This window comes from Ursus arctos, unplaced genomic scaffold, assembly GCF_023065955.2.
Source record: "Ursus arctos isolate Adak ecotype North America unplaced genomic scaffold, UrsArc2.0 scaffold_1, whole genome shotgun sequence".
NCBI lineage: Eukaryota > Metazoa > Chordata > Mammalia > Carnivora > Ursidae > Ursus > Ursus arctos.
This window is the reverse complement of record NW_026622763.1, coordinates 83,732,813-83,751,645: the sequence shown is the minus strand read 5'-3', so window position 1 is coordinate 83,751,645 and position 18,833 is coordinate 83,732,813. Positions and strand designations below refer to the sequence as shown.

The window sequence follows — 18,833 nt, the reverse complement described above, 5'->3', positions numbered from 1 at the left end:
CTTTTCTTTTCTTTTCTTTTCTTTTCTTTTCTTTTCTTTCGTAATCTCAGTGCCCAATGTGGGGCTCACACAACCCCAAGATCAAGAGTTGCATGTTCTGAGCCAGCCAGGCACCCCTCCAAGTTGTTTCCATATTGAACTAAAGTAAATATTAGGGTAAAAAAGGAAACAGTCTTCACACTAGTTATCTAAGGTTCTTCTCTTTAAGGGAAGACATCTCAAATGGGCTTTTGTTTCCTTTTCAGCTTTTGGTTTTAATCATCCAGGGACTGCTCCTCTTTGTAAAGCATGATTTTCTGTACCTGTTCCTGCCCGTAATCCTTGAATCTTAGTTTTGGTTTTTTACCAATATTCGAGTGGTCTCTTAGCTACACCATACTTAGAATTAAGTTCTTGGCAGGAACTATGTTATTCCATCTTTGAGGAGAACTTAATAATAGAAAGAAACAATAATAAATATAACAGTGGTAATGCAGCTAACATTTGGGCTTAGCATACCTGTAAGCACATTACATTTTCTTGTTTAATTCCTCCAACAACCCTGTTTTCATATTTTCCTCTTTATCTTACATACAAGAAAATTGAAGCTTAGCGATTGTTAAATTATTATTCCAAGATTATACATCTAGTTGATGATGGAGGTAGGATTTGATATGAGGTAGTCACACTCCAGAGCCACACTCCTAACCTTTACTTTTCATTGCTTTTCTGTTTTCTCATGCTACATTTGTTTCTCTGATGATATAACCCTGACAGCTGGCATAATTATCCCTTATTTAATCCTCTTTTGTCCCTTCCAATAAGTTAAGATTAACTTCCCTACTTATTAATTAGGTTATTCATTTCTTCTTGCATTCATTTAATGGAAATCTGAATACCTACTATTTACTAGGTACTAAGAGTTTAAATACAAATAAATCCCTCAAAGTACTTGCATTCTAGTTTAAGACAACTGAAATGTAAACTAATAAGTATATTAAAGTGTTATGAAATATTCTTATAAAAGCCCAGTGGTCACAGTGTGGGTACTAAGGAAGGTATATGGGTGAACAAGGGCCCTCCCTAGTTACATCATGTTTTCTCATGACTCGTGAAGAACAGTGGTAGAATAGGTGATACTTTCTTTGTAGAAATAAGTGATATTTCTTTGGAGAAATAAACTTATGTTTTGGTAATTGGAAGATATTGGATTCCTGAAATGTTTAAATAACATTTAATTTGTAATCTTAGTTTCACTTCGTTCTGTAGTTTTTGTATGATCATAGTATATAGTGCTAGGATTGAAATCTTTTGTACCTCTGCTCTGTCCCTTTGGGGCAGACTCCATGTTGAAACTCATGAACCTATTTTTATTTTTTTGGTATGTTTTTCTGCACTTGAATATGGATCTGTTATTAAAATTTATCATTTGAGGGAGAGATACTTCTTTGTTTAAAATCCAGACCTGTTCTGTGTCTGTTCTGATTTATGTGTTCATAATTAGTTTTTTTTTTTTCAGTAGCAAAATTTTCAATACCTCAGCTGCTTTATTAAATATTTGTTTCTTAGGGAGAAGTTTAGGTGTCTCTATTAAATACTTTTGAAGGTGGTTTTGTTTTTGCATTCTTGATTGAGGAAAAAAATCTTTAATAAATGTGAAGCACATCTACTTTATTATTTAGCTCCTCTTTTGGTTGTGAGAATATAGAATATAAATATAGTGAATTGACATCTAAGTCTCTAAAGGAAGAGAGCAAGTCTGTAAATGTGTTTTAATCTTTGTAAAAGTATATTTTGTGATTTGTAATACTAGTAAACTAAGAGAATATGAAACTTGGTATTTTCATCAAAGGTAGCATCTGAATTATAGTGGATTTCCCTCAAGTAATTAAAACATATCTTTCAGAAACCTCATTATTTCAAATGTAAAGTTTGTGGGGGTGGGGTGGGGTGGAATGGACTTAGAGTCAGCCAGGTTTGGCTGTATGTTTTATTCAAGACCTTTGGATGCATTTGTTTCACCTGAGAATAGTGCTTATTCATCATTAGAGTTTTTGTTTATTTAGTACATATAATCAGTAATTTCCAAAATACTGCTGTCTGTATGCTTGGAGAGAATATTTTGCCACTTCTGATAGTTGTGATATTTCAAGTTTTTGCTTATTTTTCTAAGCTTATATGCTACTTAGAGAAAGAAAGCAATCTTAATGTTAGAATCTGTAAAAAATGGTACTCACTTTAGTACTTTTTTAAAATTTTATTTTCCCAGATGTGCCTCTTCATTTTCACTTTGAAACATTGTTTAAAAAGACTGAAATAAAAGGAGATCTTGCTGAAAATAAATTTGTAGGAGACTGTGTCATATCTCCATCATCTGGTATGTCATTTACAAATCTTGTACTTTATATGCCTTTTACATCTTTCAGATACTTACTGTTTTTACTTTCTAAGGAAATAAAATTTAACAAAGGAACAAAATGTAAATCCTTAATTTTTAATATTCACTTTTTACAAATCACAACATACATGCACAAATAGAAAATACACAGGAGTGATCTAAACAAGAAATGTGATACTTATAGAATGAAAATTATGAAATATTGATAAATATAAAAGGAAATCTAAATACACATGGAGAACACAGCATTCCTAGGTGATAGGATTAATAAGGATATCAGTTCTTCCTATTGGTTTATATGTGTAATGCAATGTAACTTGAAGTTCTAATAGAATTTGGTAAACTTAACAAAATAATTGTAAAGCCGACTGGGAAGAATAAATTGGAAAATACAAAAGTAACTGCTGGAAAAAGTATTAAGAGAATCTATCCTAACCACAAATGGAAACATAACAAAAATTTGTTATTAGCATAGATTTTGTATACATTTAGGAAAGTAAATCCATGAAGCAGACTATATAGCTTATACTTTATTATATAAGGGCAGAATTGTAAATCAATGAGAACATGGAGAACTATTCAATAAATAGTACTGTTAGTATTGTTAGTCTTTTGGGGGAAATTTTGTTTACATACTCGTTTCATACCATGTATCAGAATAAATTCTAGTTGGTTCCAAGAATTTGAAGAATTAAAACACCAAAACTACAAAATAAAACTTGAATTATAATGAAATAATGAAATAGTTAATGAGTATTATGAATGGGGGTGGGGACATTTTGCTTGGAAACAATCAGAAGAAGAAAAACATCAACATGTTTTGACTATCTACAAAGTGAAAATCTTAATATGAAAAAAGTCATACAAACTAAGAAAAATTACTTCCAGATGAAATAATCATCTACCTCAAAAACTCAAGAATTAATTCAATGTTAGAATTGGAGTTCTGAAAAGTAGCAGACTTTAAAATATATTTATAAAAATCAGCAGCTTTTATAAATACCAGTAATAACCAATTAGGGTATGTAAAGGAATTATACTAGACACATTGACAATGAAAATATAAGATATCTGGGGTGCCTGGGTGGCACAGTGGTTAAGCGCCTGCCTTCGGCTCAGGGCGTGATCCTGGCGTTATGGGATCGAGCCCCACATTGGGCTCCTCCGCTATGAGCCTGCTTCTTCCTCTCCCGCTCCCCCTGCTTGTGTTCCCTCTCTCGCTGGCTGTCTCTATCTCTGTCAAATAAATAAATAAAATCTTAAAAAATATATATATAAGATATCTAGGATTAATTAAACTTAGTAAGGACCTACACAAAGAAAACTTAAGAAGTTGCCTGAGGAATTCAAGAATAGTGCCAATAGAGAGAAATAACCCTGTTCCTGTCAGAAGACAGTATTGTCTGAGGCGCCTGGGTGGCTCAGTCAGTTAAGTGTCCAGTTCTTGATCTCAGCTCAGGTGCTGATCTCAGGGTCATGAGTTCAAGCCCCACATTGGACTCCACACCCACCATGGAGCCCACTTAAAAAAAAAAAAAAGGAGGACAGTATTGGAACTTAAGATGCTATTTTTCCCCAGTTTAATTTATAATGTAACTCTAATTAGAATCATAGAGGTATTCTTTTTTTTTTTTTTTTTAAGATTTTATTTATTTATTTGTCAGAGAGCACACAAGCAGGGGGAGTAGCAGGCAGAGGGCGAAACAGTCTCCTTGCTGAGCAAGGAGCCTGATGTGGGACTCGATCCCAGGACTCTGGGATCATGACCTGAGCTGAAGGCAGATGCTTAATCGACTGAGCCAACCAAGCACCCCAGTATTCTTCTTTTCTTTTGGAACAAAGTTATTCTGAAGCTTATCTGAGAGAAAACATGTTGAATAGCTAATAAAATTTTTAGAAGATCAGTAAGAGGGAGGTGCCAGATAACAAAATTATAAAGCTCTAAGCATTATTGTGGTGTTGATGGAAGCCAGATCAAGGAAACTAAATAGCCTAGAGACAGACCCAACTGTCCATTAAATGATAAAAAAGGTGTTTTTTCCTATCATTGTGGGAAGGATGGCCTCATCAATAAATAATAACAATTCTTATGAAACATTCCTTACATGCCACTACTGGTTGAAGGGCTTTATATTTGTTGAGTGCTTTAATCTGTACAACCCTGTAAAGTGAGTATTATTATTTTCCTCCTTAATTTTCCCAAAGTCACATTTGAGTAGTGATAGGGTCAGGATTCAAGTCCAAGGAGTCTGGCTCAGAGTCCATGTTTTATTTTTTTATTTATTTTTTTATTATGTTCAGTTAGCCACTCTATATAGTACATCACTAGTTTTTGATGTAGTGTTCAATGATTCACTAGTTGCATAGAATACCCAGTGCTCATCACAACACGTGCCCTCCTTAATACCCATTACCCTGTTACACCTTCCTTCCCCCTCCAAAACCCTCAGTTTGTTTCCCAGGCTCCACTGTCTCTCATGGTTTGTCTCCCTCTCTGATTTCCCCCCCTTCAGATTTCCCTCCCTTCCCCTATGGTCCTCCATGCTATTGCTTATGTTCCACATATGAGTGAAACCATATGATAATTTTCTTTTCTGCTTGACTTACTTCACTTAGCATAATCCCCTCCAGTTCCATCCATGTCAATGCAAAAAGTGGGTATTCATCCTTTCTGATGGCAGAATAATATTCCATTATATATATGTACCACATCTTCTTTATCCATTCACCTGTTGAAGGGCATCTCGGCTCCTTCCACAGTTTGGTTATTGTGGACATTGCTGCTATGAACGTTGGGGTGCATGTGCCCTTTCTTTTCACTACATCTGTATCTTTGGGGTAAATACCTAGTAGTGCAATTGCTGGGTTGTAGGGTAGCTCTATTTTTAACATCTTGAGGTACCTCCATACTGTTTTCCAGAGTGGCTGTACCAGCTTGCATTCCCACCAACAGTGTAAGGGGGTTCCCCTTTCTCCACATCCTCACCAACATTTGTTGTTTCCTGACTTGTTAATTTTTGCCATCCTAACTGGTGTAAAGTGGTATTATCTCATTGTGTTTTGATTTGTATTTCCTTCATGCCTAGTGATGTTGAGCATTTTTTCATGTGTCTCTTAGCCATTTGTATGCCTTCTTTGGAGAAGTGTCTGTTCACGTCTTCTGCCCATTTTTTGACTGGGTTATTTGTTTTTTGAGTGTTGAGTCTGAGAAGTTCTTTCTATAAAGATATCAGCCCTTTATCTGTAATGTCATTTGCAAATATCTTCTCCCACTCCATAGGTTGTCTTAGTTTTGTTGACTGTTTCCTTTGCTGCGCAGAAGCTTTTTATCTTGATGAAGTCCCAAAAGTTCATTTTTGCTTTTGTTTCCCTTGCCTTTGGAGACGTGTCTTGAAAGAAGTTGCTGTGGCTGATGTTGAAGAGGTTACTGCCTATATTCTCCTCTAGGATTCTGATGGATTCCTGTCTCACATTGAGGTCTTTCATTCATTTTGAGTCTGTCTTTGTGTATGGTGTAAGAGAATGGTCCAGTTTCATTCTTCTTTATGTGGCTGTCCAGTTTTCCCCGCACCACTTATTGGAGAGAGTGTCTTTTTTACATTGGATATCTTTTCCTGATTTGTCAAAGATTAGTTGACCGTAGAGTTGAGGGTCCATTTCTGGAGTCTGTTCTGTTCCATTGGTCAATATGTCTGTTTTTGTGCCAGTACCATGCTGTCTCAGTGATCACAGCTTTGTAGTACAGCTTGAAGTCAGGCAATGTGATGCCCCCACCTTTGTTTTTCTTTTTCAGCATTCCCTTGGTGATTCAGGGTCTTTTCTGGTTCCATACAAATTTTAGGATTGTTTGTTCCAGTTCCTTGAAAAATGCCAATGGTATTTTAATAAGGATGGCATTGAAAGTGTAGATTGCTCTGGGCAGGATAGACAGAGTCCATGTTTTAAATAACTAAGTTTCTTCTAAAAATCAGTGGATTAAACAATGACTTTTTGGGAAAAAAAGAGATCTCTACCTCATACAGCAGATTAATGTTCATCCATCTTAAATTTATTTTAAATATATTCCAGATGGATTAAAGAGTTAAATGTTAAAAGGGCTGTCTTAAAAGAATTAGAAGAAAAAAACATGTATTTAATGATAATGAAAATGATAATCATAAGTAACATTTAGTGAGTGCTCATGTGCAGACACTGCTAAATATTTACCATTTTTGATTACATTAAGACATTTAAACATTATAATCATCAATTCTGGAAAGATGCGTATAGTAAAAACAGGACCATCAAATATTTTAAGGTAGCATTAAGAATACAAACCTTTTGGGAAGTACTGTGAAATTAATTACAATGCCTTTAAACTATGCATTTTTTTTAAAACTATGCATTTTTTAAATAAGCTCATTGAGGAAAAATAACTATATACTTGTGCAAATGTTTACCAAACTGTTAACCTTCTATTTTGACCCAGTAAATCCATTTCTGGTAACCTAACCTAATGCTAAATATAAAACCACTTTTATTTACATATCTATTCATTTTACCATTATTTGTGTTAATGAAAAATCGGAAACAACTTAAAGAGCATGATTGAGATGGTTAACTAACACAGTGGAACACGCAGCTTTTAAAAATATCTTAAAAGTTCATGTAAGGATGGAAACATCAAAAAATGTCAAGTAATGGGACAAAAATGTTTTACATCTATGTGTATTATGATTATAACCATGTAAAAATATTCATTATTCTGTCAACCAAGTGCAATACGTGGGTCTTTTTGGGATCCTGATTTGAACAACTTAGCTGTAAACATACAATTTTTGAGATAATCGGTGAAATTTGAACATGCATTGCTGTTGAATATTAATGAACTTTGTTAGATGTAACAATGCATGTGGTTACGTAAACACACACTCTTCATCTGTTAGAAATTCAAGCTCATGTATCTGTAGATGGGATTTGCTTTAAAATAGGGTAGCAAAAAAAAAAGTTGGGGAGAGAGATGAAACAAGACTGGTCACCATTTTGTAATAGTTGATGATGAGTAATAAGTACAGGGGAGTTCATTCTTTTCTTCTTCATTTGTGTTTGTTGAAATTTTTCCACAGTAAAACGTTTCTAAAAAATTGAAAGCATAAGGACAAGGAGCAATTGTCTATGCTTAGGGAAAAAAGACTAAAGAAATACAGGAAAATGTAGGGTTGTGTTCAGACACTTCATAATGTAATTCTAGTACTTGGAATTTATACTGAGACTAATTTTTAAAAAAGAAAAAGATGTATGCATAAAGATGATTATTTTAAGAATGACCATAATAGAAATATGATGATAACAACTAGCTCTAATAGCTAGGGGATAGTTAAATGATATTGTCTTTATCCAGAAGAATGTTAGTCAACCATCTGAAAAAACGAGTGAATTATCAAATTTGAAAAATACAATTGTACATATATTGAAATTACATTTGAAATGTAAATATGAAATGTGTGCATTTGTATGACTGAAAGGAATATACAAAAATGAAATTATATGCTTTAGATAAGTGAGATTAGGTAATTATATTATTTCTAATGTTCTGTTATTTATCTGAAATTTTAAAAAGGGCAGTGTAAATGTGTTAGGGACAGAAGTAATAGTAACATATCAATAATGTAATGACATGCTAGTAATGGGGAATTAAGAGCTAGGAACGGAAGACATTTGAGGTAAATGCTACAATATTATTAGGTAAATCAGTGAAGTATATTCTGTCATATCCCAATCTCTCTTCCCTTATTTTCTTTCCCTGCCACTCCCAAATTAAGCATTAATTAGATTTCATTCTGTATAAGCATGTCTGAAATACTGGTCATATTTGTTGTGATTCTGTAGAGTTAAATAAAACTAGAGTTCAACATTTACTGACCACTTACTCTGTGCCAGGCAGACTGTTAAGTGCTGAAGAATCAAAGGTGAATCACAGGAATCAAAGAAATCGTAATATAATAAGAGGAAGCAGACACACAAATAACTATCAAAATGATGTGGGCACAGATATGATAGAAATATTCTAAGAAGAAGAGGGAGTAACTCTCTGCCTAGGGGAAGGCAGAGGAAGGGAGGGCTAAAGGTGATGGGGAGAGGGCAAGAAGAACTCCAGAAAGATGATGATGCCAAGTGTGGCTTTACATGCTTAGTTGGAATTTAGAGTAAGAAGAGTGAAGTGTTACAAATCATTGTTTCTCAAACTTTTATGTCCAAACAAATTACTTGAGGGATGTTAGAATGCAGTTTCTGATTCAGTAAGTCTGGAATGGGGTCTGAGTCAGCATTTCTAACAAGTCCTAGGTAGTTGAAATGCTATTGCCCCATATTGGTTTTAAAATGGAAACAAACGTGATTTGACATGGAGACATAAAAACGGTGTGATGTGTTCAAGTATATACAAAATGCCTGGTATTCTAGAGTAAATTGTGTGAACGTAAGCAGATGGATGTTTATGTGCTTTGCCACAGAGCTTTTATTTATCCTCTGTTGTCCAGAAGAATGTTAAGAATGCACACCTGACTTCAGGTAACAAGTAGGGAAAAGACAAATTGTAGTGGGTTGAAGAGTAAATGATTAGTTGCCAATCCTGAGGAAATACCAGGCAAAACCAGTTAAGGGCCTGTACTCATCAAAATATGCAGTCATGAAAGACAAGACAGTAGAACTGTTTCAGATATATGAAAACTTTAGACACATGACAACTAAACGCAGAATGAACAGAATTTTCTATAAAGAACATCATAGGAATAATTGGTGAAATTTAAATGAGTCCATAGTTAATAGTATTAATTTGATTTTGATAGTTGTGTGGCCATGTAAGAGAGTGCCCTTGTTTTTGAAAAATACATGTTGACATGTTTAGAGGGACATCGTGTCTGCAACTTTAATCTCATTGAAGTTCAGAAAAATACAGCAAGTACGATAAACTTAACATTTGTGGAATCTGAATAAAGAGTATATGGGACTTTTTACTGTTGCCAAGTTTTCTGTTAGTCTGAAATTATGTCAAAATGAAATTTATTTTTTAGAGTGGACAAATGAGAGGAACAGTGCACAACCCACACAAGCCAAAACCTAGGTCTCAGGCTTCTCCACCAACACTTGCTCATATCTAAACCCATTGTTTAGATCATTGTCACTATGATCTTACTCATTTGTTTCAACATGCTCCTGTCTTCATTTCTACCACTTCACAGTCCAGTCTAGTGATCCCTTATCTATACTGCTGAAATAGCCTAATCAGTTATTTCCCTCCAATCCCTGTAGCTAGTGATCTTTGGAAAATGTACATCTACGTATGTCACACCTGTTCCCCACCCCCATTCCTTAAAATGTCTGACAGAGGAAGTATTAGAGGAGACCCCTAAAGCCCTGTCTACCTAGGACGACTCCTGTTTATGGTTCTTTTTCACTATACTTCCTTACTCTGTACTAACTGCGGTTCCATTGCCAAATTTATCTGGCTCCCTTTTGCTTTGGGCCTTGTACATACCACTCTCTTCCTTCCCCTTACTATCAGCAGTTTCTGTTGATCTTTGAAATCGATCACTTTGCCTGGGTTCTTTTCCTAGAGCTCTCTTCCTGTTACATGCTCCCACAGCCTCTCTAAATAGTACTTTTCTGTTACGCATTGGTTGCAGTTTTTGAGATAATTCTGTAAACTCCATTAGCGACAAGGATCATGACTGTTTTTGCTCACCAGTGTCCCCAGAGTATAACACAGTGCACGGCATGTAGTTAGCTCTCTGTGAAGTTAATGAATAAATGAGAGGGAAGAAAGGGAAGGCAAGAAGTAGGAGAGATAACTGGGTCAAGGTGTGTTTTAGGATAGAATCCAGGAGAGGGTTTGGAGAGCAAGAACTGAAAGGCTAAGAGGGTTCTAAGTAGATGAAGAGAATGTGTAGCTTGATTTTGAATTGTCATATATTAGCTACCATCTCGAGTCCATTGCAACTTTACAAGATACTAAGGAAAACTATGAAAACTCAAGTAAAATTCAGTAAAAAGTACTACCTTATGGAAGGTTGAAGTTTCTTCAGAAAGGTTGATTTGCTTTTAGAAAACAAGGTGGTAAATTGCTTTTAGAAGAGAAAGGTGAATTGACTGGAATTTGTTTCAAATACTCCAAAAATGTTTCCATTAAAATGAGAGAGGGCATTATTGGAACACCTACATGTACCAGGCATATCATACATTTTAAAACCTCTCACAATTCTTGTTACCCCTTTCTAGAAATGAGTTTAGAATTATGCCTGCCAATTCATTTTGTTTTCTATTTAACATCCCTCTGCATTCTTTTGGGTGGTAAGAAATCTTAGGGGCCATCTCAGAATTCTGCCATTTTCCCAGAGCTCTTTAATTTCTTTTTAAGATTTGAGAGAAAGAGAGGCAAAGGGAGAGGGAGAGCTCCAAGCCGACTCTGCGCTGATCTCAGAATCTGAGATCAAGACTGGAGCCGAAGCTGAGTTGGGCACAAGACCAACTGCGCCACCCAGGCGCCCTTTAAAGTCACTGTTCTGTTTTCCAGCGTCTAGTTTTGCTTTGTCAATTTGATCCTCATTACTTTGCAGTAATCCTTTTATCCCTTTTCTGGTAACTTCAGGGTATCTTTGTTCTGAAGTGATGTATGATTTGGATTTTTCCCCCCACTTGACACCCAAAGTTCTTGAAATCTTATGGAAAATTTTTCGTCTATCATTTCTTCAATGTTGCCTCTCATTCTGTTCTGTTGCCCCAGTTTGGTTTGTTCCCTCCCCCCCGCATATTTGCCACCACTCTGTTCCTTTGTTGCAGGATTCCTCGGCCAACAGACTGATTGATACGTTCAGCCCGGGTAGTGTTGGTTGTTTTTAAATTTGAACAATTACATTTTCCATTTCCGAGGTCTCTCTGAAGGAACCTTTTGCCTGTTTCTTTTGGGAATGTTGTTTTAAAGACTTATTTGTATTCTGTGAATCCATTCACTGTTTCTTGAGATGGTTCATTTGTTTATACTTCGTTTTTTATGGTGTCGGTACTCAGGTTTTTGGAGCTTTGTGTTCTCACCTTTAAAGTTGATACTTACTATTAAGACTGTTCTGCCACTGTTATTTAGGAGATCCTTTTCATGGCTGGGGTAGAATTTGCACTCAGTACTATTTTCAGAGGCAGTTAGGGACGGGCAGGACATATTTCAAAGTGCGGCAGCTGGGCATTGCTTTCTCTCTACCCATTTCTCCATTTCAGATTGTTACCTATTAAGGTAGATAATCTTAAGGAGCATGGCTGCGGAGTTGGCACGTGTAGTCATCCTATCAGATAACCATCCATCTAGGTAATTGTCCTGCACCATTTCCCTTTCCTCCAGGTCTAGAGCACCTTTGATGATCCTGTTTTTGTGGCAGCACTTGCCCCTGTGCTTTTGCAGTTTGCTCTTCAAATTCCATACGGTATCAGCCTTTCAGAGATACCTCACAAATTCTGCCTTACTCACAAGTCCCCTTTTATTGCTCGCTAAGGCGGATGTGTATGTGCAGATCTGTGTGTATGTCTAGGTATAAACCTTCGTCTATTATTTTTAGGGTGCTTTGTCATCTTGAAATCAGAGTCCCAGTTGTTGTTAGTAGCCCCCCCCCCCCCCGTTGGTGAGAATTTAGCACTTCAGCCTACATTTTTCATCTCCAAACCCTTCAAAAAAAGAAGCGAATTTGGTTACTAAACCAGTACTGGAAATATGGGGTTCAGATAGGCAATAATAATCATGATGAAACTACATTTATTGAATACTTATGTCAGATATCCTTCTAATGACTATTACAGGGATTAACTCATTTAATCCTCATAAGCCCGTGACAGCTGCTCTTATCCCTATTTTACAGATAAGGCAACTGAGGCACAGAGATATTAAGTGACCTAAACGTTTGATAGAATACAGTGCTTTTAAAAAGTGGAGGAATGGTGCTAGATACTGTCAGTTTGATGAAATCTGGTTCTTGCTCTCAAGAGGTCCCTGTCTGTGATTTTGTAGAATCTTACTTGATCCTATGAATTACTTGCAGATTTAAGGGTGAGCAGGGAGCTAACTTAGGGATTCAGATCATATTCAGCCAAGATTTACAGACCTGAACCAACCTCCTAAGATTCTGTAATTTAGAAGGCTTTGAGAACAGGTCCCCTTTCTTTTTCATTCCCTTCAAGTAATGGAGCAAGGAAATTGGGCACTTCTTGAAGATGTTTTTAAGAATCTTATTATGGGTATTTTCAGTTTAGGAGCATCCCATTTTGATATGTAAGTATTTCTCTCATTGTATGTAATTTTGAACTGGTGAATTAATGTTCTGCAATGTTGTACATAAAAACAATTTAACATGTTCATTGTGTGTTAAGGAAAACTTCAATTTCCTTTCTATTTTTTTAGTACATAATACTTCTCTGAATCAATGGAGAAATGGATATTCTCCTACATGCAAGCCTCAAATAAGGTCAGAATCTTCTGCACAGCTGTTCCAAGGAAGAAAGAAAAGACACTTGAGTGAAACAGCATTAGGTAGGTTAAAATGAGGATATGACCACTAGTACTAAAAACTGAAAATAAATTCTGATCTTCTAAGAACCTCTGCTTCATGGAAATTTATAAGCCAGAATAGTCCCTGTTACACAAAATATCCATGGTCCTATGAATGTTAAACAGCATATTCATGTAGTCAATTGAGAATTGTGGACTGGGCATCCATCCACTAAATGGCAATTAAGGATTTCCTTCCTCTATTCCCTAACTAGACTCAAAATATGTCAGTACAAAGTTTCCTTACAACCATTTCTGGTACTTACGTGGAGGTGTCAGTTCACGGAAGGTTCCTTAGAATTTTGAGAAATTGGATGAAATTCACATAATGTAACTCAACCACCTAGTTCAATTTCCCTTAGGAACTTATAGTTCCAAGATGATCAACAGATATCTTTGAAACTAGAACTCCTCTAGTAATACAAAGTGAGGTTTGTTGTGGGGATTTGGGGCTATCAGTTTCCAGAGTTATTGCAGGTAATGATTAAGAAATAAAACTTACCAGAAAGTACACATTTTAAATGGCAAATTATATGTTTTGGTTCTTATTCATTGTTCCAGTGGACAGAACACTATATACATTAGTCAAGTATTCCCCAGATGTAGTATGTCAATATACCCAATAATTTAGAAATTGCATTCAAGATGTACGGGACTGTAATTATACTTAATGGATTTAACACATCTATCACTACTATCTCTAGAAATGCCACCGTATCAGCCCAGGTCACCACCTGATAGTCACTACCTGATGAGCTAGTGTGGCACAAAATTAAACTCCTAGCCACAACCAGAGATTTCAGTGTGCTTTCTAGTACCTCAATCTTAAAACAAACAAGAGTCACCTTAGCTTCTGAAGAACTTACATGCACGTACAGATCTTCCTCTCTTGACTTATGACAGGGTGACATCCCAATAAACCCCTGGTAAGTTGAAAATCTCGAGTCAAAAAAATATTTAATACACTAACCTACCAAACACCATAGCTTAACCTCAAATGTGCTGAGATCACGTACATTATAAGTTGGGCAAAACATCTAACGCAGAGCCTATTTTAAAATAAAGTGCTGAATATCTCATGTAATTTATTGAATTCTGTACTGAAACAGTACAGAATGGTTGTATCAATTGTTTATCTTCGTTGATCACATGGCTGACTGGGAACTGTGACTTGTTGCTGCTGCCCAGCGTTGAGTATCCTACTGCATAACGCTAGCCCAGAAAAAGGTTAAAATTCAAGGTACGATTTCCACTAAATGCCTGTCACTTCTGGGCCATCATAAAACTTGAAAAATTCCAAGTTGAACCATTTTAATTGAAGATTGTCTGCTTACCAACACACAGGAAAAACCTGTATCTCTTAATAAGATCCATTATGAAATTCACATTAGTTAAGACAAAAAATGTTTCACTTGAACTGATCCAACTTCAGGTTTGATGGAAATATTGGAAGAGAACAAGTAAGATGCTATACTACAAAGAAGTAACTAGATAACTCCCCAAAGTGCAGAACACCTTAACAAATGTCATGAAAAACAAACTCTTCCAGATGCAAGAAACCTAAAAGACAAAATCCAATTTCAATATATGGATCCTGATTCCTTTAGTAGAAAAAGTCTCACGTAGAATGGTCAGAAGATCAAGTTAAGGAAATCTCCCAGAAATTAGAACAAAAAGTCAAAGATATAAGAAAATGAGAAAATAGAGAAAAGGGGTTAAAGGACATTCTTTAACTAGAAAAATGCAAATATGGACAGTGTATTAGATTTTACACTACATAGGAAAATACAAGGGTGGTAAATAAGTGAAAAAATATATATTATATATACATATATTCACAAATAGGGAATCAAAACAAATGGAAAAAGGAAACATAGAAGAAACACAGAAAATACCAAGAACAGTAGCAAAGCTCCAATCAGTATCTTGAGAGAAAAAGAGGAATTCCATCCATGAAATAAGAACAGGACAGTATAAATGAGTGACAGACCAAGAACTTCTAGTAGAAAAAGTCTCAAGCAGAATGGTCAGAAGATCAAGTTAAGGAAATCTCCCAGAAATTAGAACAAAAAGTCAAAGATACATGAAAATGAGAAAATAGAGAAATTAAGGGGAGTCTTTGGAGGTTACATCCAAATAATAGGCGTTACAGAAAACATGAACAGAATAAAGAGAAGGGATGAGATTAAAAAAAAAAAAAAAAAAAAAAGAGATGTACTGGATAAAAACTTGCCAGGACCCCTGAAAATGGAAATAATTGTGACAGAATTGTGGGTAAGATTTTTTTTCATTTCCTTAATTTTTTGATACATAAATTTTAAAAAGAAAAACAGATAAGGAATCCTGTTACCTAAGTAGGAAAGTAATTTTAATACCTATCAGTCCTGTTTAATGTATGACATTCTCAATGGTTCTTTCCATGGCAGGAGAAAGAACTAGATTTGAAGAATTTGCTTTTCAACGCACAGAACCAGGATCCCATAGCAATTTTACTGCTGTTACTAATGTCAATGTTCTATCAAGAACCCAGAATTCATCATCACAAGTAGGTTTTTTTTGTATACTGAAATCTAAAATGGCTGATTAAAAAACTTCTAAAGTATTTTGTTAATCTATAAACAGCCTTACTTTACTAGCACATATTGGTTTATTTAGAAATATATTAGGTAACAAATTTGATTAAACTTTTTACTAGTGAGCTAATTACTCAGAAATCCTTGATTGTGGTCCCCCCCCCAATGTGAAAACCTATCATAACCATTCCTACTCCTTACCATGAATCCAGCACTCGTGTTGTTCCTACTATTTTGTCATATGGACAGAGAATAGAGGAATACAGAAAAAACCATACAGCTCAGGGACCAGGAACACATAAATGAAGATTATAAAAATGATCTTTAAGTGGCACCCCAAATAGTCTTTCCTAATAAGGAAGTGTGTTTGTTAAATGATCATTTCCTTGACACTTAGGGTGCTTTATAAAGGGTAACCTTCTTTGATAAGAGTTTTGCAACTTAAGGCGTTCATATTTTTTATGGTCTTGTAAACAAGCTTATATGTATGCACACACGAATGTACACTGCAGACCTGCCAGATGGGATTGTGTTATTTTGCAGAAGACAGGCATCTTTCTTGTTTTTCTTCACATTTTACAGTCAGGCCTATCACAACATATTTATAAAACATGTATAGTATGCCTCATGAGAGGAAGGCACCATCACAGGTAACGAGACTGTTGTAAAACTACCGTGATCCTGCTTTGCAGAATACTGCACGACGGAGACTGAGAAGTGAGAGCTCTTACGACATAGATAATATTGTGATTCCCATGTCATTAGTTGCCCCAGCTAAGTTAGAGAAACTCCAATATAAGGAAATACTTACTCCAAGGTATGTATACTTACATCTTTTTATTTTCTCTCTTCTTTCTTTTTCTTGAATAAACTTAAATTTTCAGAGTGAAGTTAAAATTTTAATTAATTTAAAGGAAGATGCTCCTCTCTCCCTTCTTCCAGTTGTAAAACCATGGAGGGAAAATGGTGAAAGAAACCTTTATATTACGCTGAAAAAAGGTGCCATATATTATCACTTTAGTTGTCAATTTTTATTAAGAACTGGGAATTCCCAAGACTGACTTACTCTGCACTCTTAGTCTTTTATACAGTGATATGTAGTTACCTATTGTATGTGTGTGTGGCACAGAAAGGTACTTTAGGGATGTAAATAAGCGTAGTAACAGATAATCCTTGCTCTTTAAAATGGAATTTTGCACAAGATTGCAAAGAGTTCAAAGACAGCAACTACCTTTGCAAGGAATATTCACATTGTAAGACATTAACACTTGTAACAACAAAAATAAGATTTTGATGTATTGTTGCCAAGTCACAAATAGATTAGTAGGAAGATCTGGGAAGACATCATGGATGAGGGAGAAAGAACCGTTTATTCACACAGGGAAACCACAACAAAGGCACAGAGACAAGTGTGCAAGGCTAAGCCGGAGAAAAATTTTGTGTAGGGTGATAAAGTTATGGCTAGAAAAGAAATTAGAACCAGATTATAGAGGCCCCAGAATGCCATATACAGATCTGCTTCCTACTGGCAGTGAAGTTAGTCAGGATTTTTTGTTTGTTTTTAAGCAATGATGAAAGCAGTTTTTTAGGAACGTGAATCTGGCACCAGGAAGTAGATAGAAGAGGTTGGAAATGAGATATAAAAGCTTCAGTAATTCCTACCCACCTCTATTCTAGCTGATTTCCAAACTTCTTATTCCTTATTACTTTGAGGTATTAAGAACTCTTAATACTGTGGGAGGTATTATGAGAAATCCTACAGAGAATCTGTTGAAATCTTCTACATGAAAGCAAGGAGTAACATTTGTGGTTATGACGTTCTGCAGCAATGTTTTTCAATTTACTCTGGAAGGCTGGCGCTGGCTGGTTGCGTTGGCTGTTTAAAAACAGAGGAATTCTGTGATCCAGTAGTTAAACCTGAGAGACCAGGATGGCTGTCCTTCACACAAACTGGAAAATGCTCAAATCAGAGCTCTTTTCTCACCCCACTCCCTTCCTGCCAAGCCACTGTATCAGCATCTACTGACTTAATTCAAAATTGGTACATTCTTAGGTACAGACTGCAGCTATGCAGAAGGGACTATTTAAGCCAAAAGTAAAGTCTCACCTTCTCATTTTTTTGTAACACAAATTGTTCTCTTAAAAAAAGTATGAAAATACAACCACTTGTATTAATGGAAGCCCTAAGAAAACAAAACATTACTGCATTAGCTATGCTTAGAGAATACAGTTGCTACACTTAGTTAACAAAAGCTGAAATTCGTGTGTGTCTTCAACAGCTGGAGGATGGCTGTGCTTCAGCCTCTGGACGAACACCACGTAGGTGAGGAGGAGGTAAGTTGCCTTTCACTTATGGGTAACTGCACTTTATATATTATGAAGCCTGCTTAATTTGGTATTTGAGAACTAAAGGAAAACATAAGCCCCTTGACATACACTGATCTGGTTCTTTTCACTTATGAAAACAAAAGTCTTCATTAAGGATATTAGTTTCATTAGAAAAATGTTTTTGTGCAAATTTGTGAAGACAATAATCTATAAAGAAATGTAAAGAAAAATACCAATCATTTGCTTACATGAATTGTTGAAATACTGAATTTACATGAATATATTCATTCCCAGTATTAGTCACGTTTTTCTGCATGAAGAGATTTAGTCTTAATATTCAAGCCTACAGTGCCACATTCAAAACGTTGGGAACAAATGGCTTTTGAATTTGGAAGCCTTTGGATTTGAGAAAGTAATGTGAACGTGATGGATACATCACATAAGACAGACATAGAGGGAGTCCGGGATAGTTCTCATCATCAAATATTAATGTTTCTATAGAAAATAGTTCTAGAATTTGGCCAGATTAGGCTTTGTCACTGAACGAATTAGGAACACTTGTTGTTTCGGAGTTTCAGAACTGCAGGAAAGGGACTGTGAGCCTGTATGGGTAAAGCGTACATTAAGACAAGAACCATTTCAGGGAATAATACTATATATAACCAAACTAATTTGAAAGTGATGTTCTGTAGAAGCAGTATCATGTAAGACATTTGCTGTCATAATCTTTCTAGGCCCACTGACTGTGTTTTCCAACTACCAAAATTAACTTTTTAATGCCCTCCCCTCTTTCAATGAGCTCTTCCCTAGTTTAGAATGATCCTCGCCAGGAAACCCAAGTTCTTAAACCATTACCACCAAAGTCTTAGAACTCCAGATAAGTTATTAAATTAATTTTCATTTTTCCCAGTTTTACTTTTCTTTGTATGTTCCATAAAGGGCAATCAATATAAACCTCTGAATGAATTAAGCACTAAGAATTTTTTAT

At 35.6% G+C, this 18,833-nt stretch overlaps 1 protein-coding gene across 11 annotated transcripts in view; it reads left to right on the top strand.

Moving 5' to 3' along the window:
• Positions 1–18,833, top strand: part of KANSL1L (KAT8 regulatory NSL complex subunit 1 like) — a 150,608-nt gene that overhangs the window by 127,183 nt on the left and 4,592 nt on the right. For all 11 annotated transcript variants that reach the window (XM_048213931.2, XM_048213934.2, XM_048213933.2 and 8 more), the window contains 5 exons: positions 2,249–2,356; positions 12,798–12,926; positions 15,371–15,489; positions 16,210–16,334; positions 17,797–17,851. In XM_048213931.2, the coding sequence (XP_048069888.1) occupies positions 2,249–2,356; positions 12,798–12,926; positions 15,371–15,489; positions 16,210–16,334; positions 17,797–17,851 (536 nt within the window). The remainder of the gene's footprint in view (positions 1–2,248; positions 2,357–12,797; positions 12,927–15,370; positions 15,490–16,209; positions 16,335–17,796; positions 17,852–18,833) is intronic.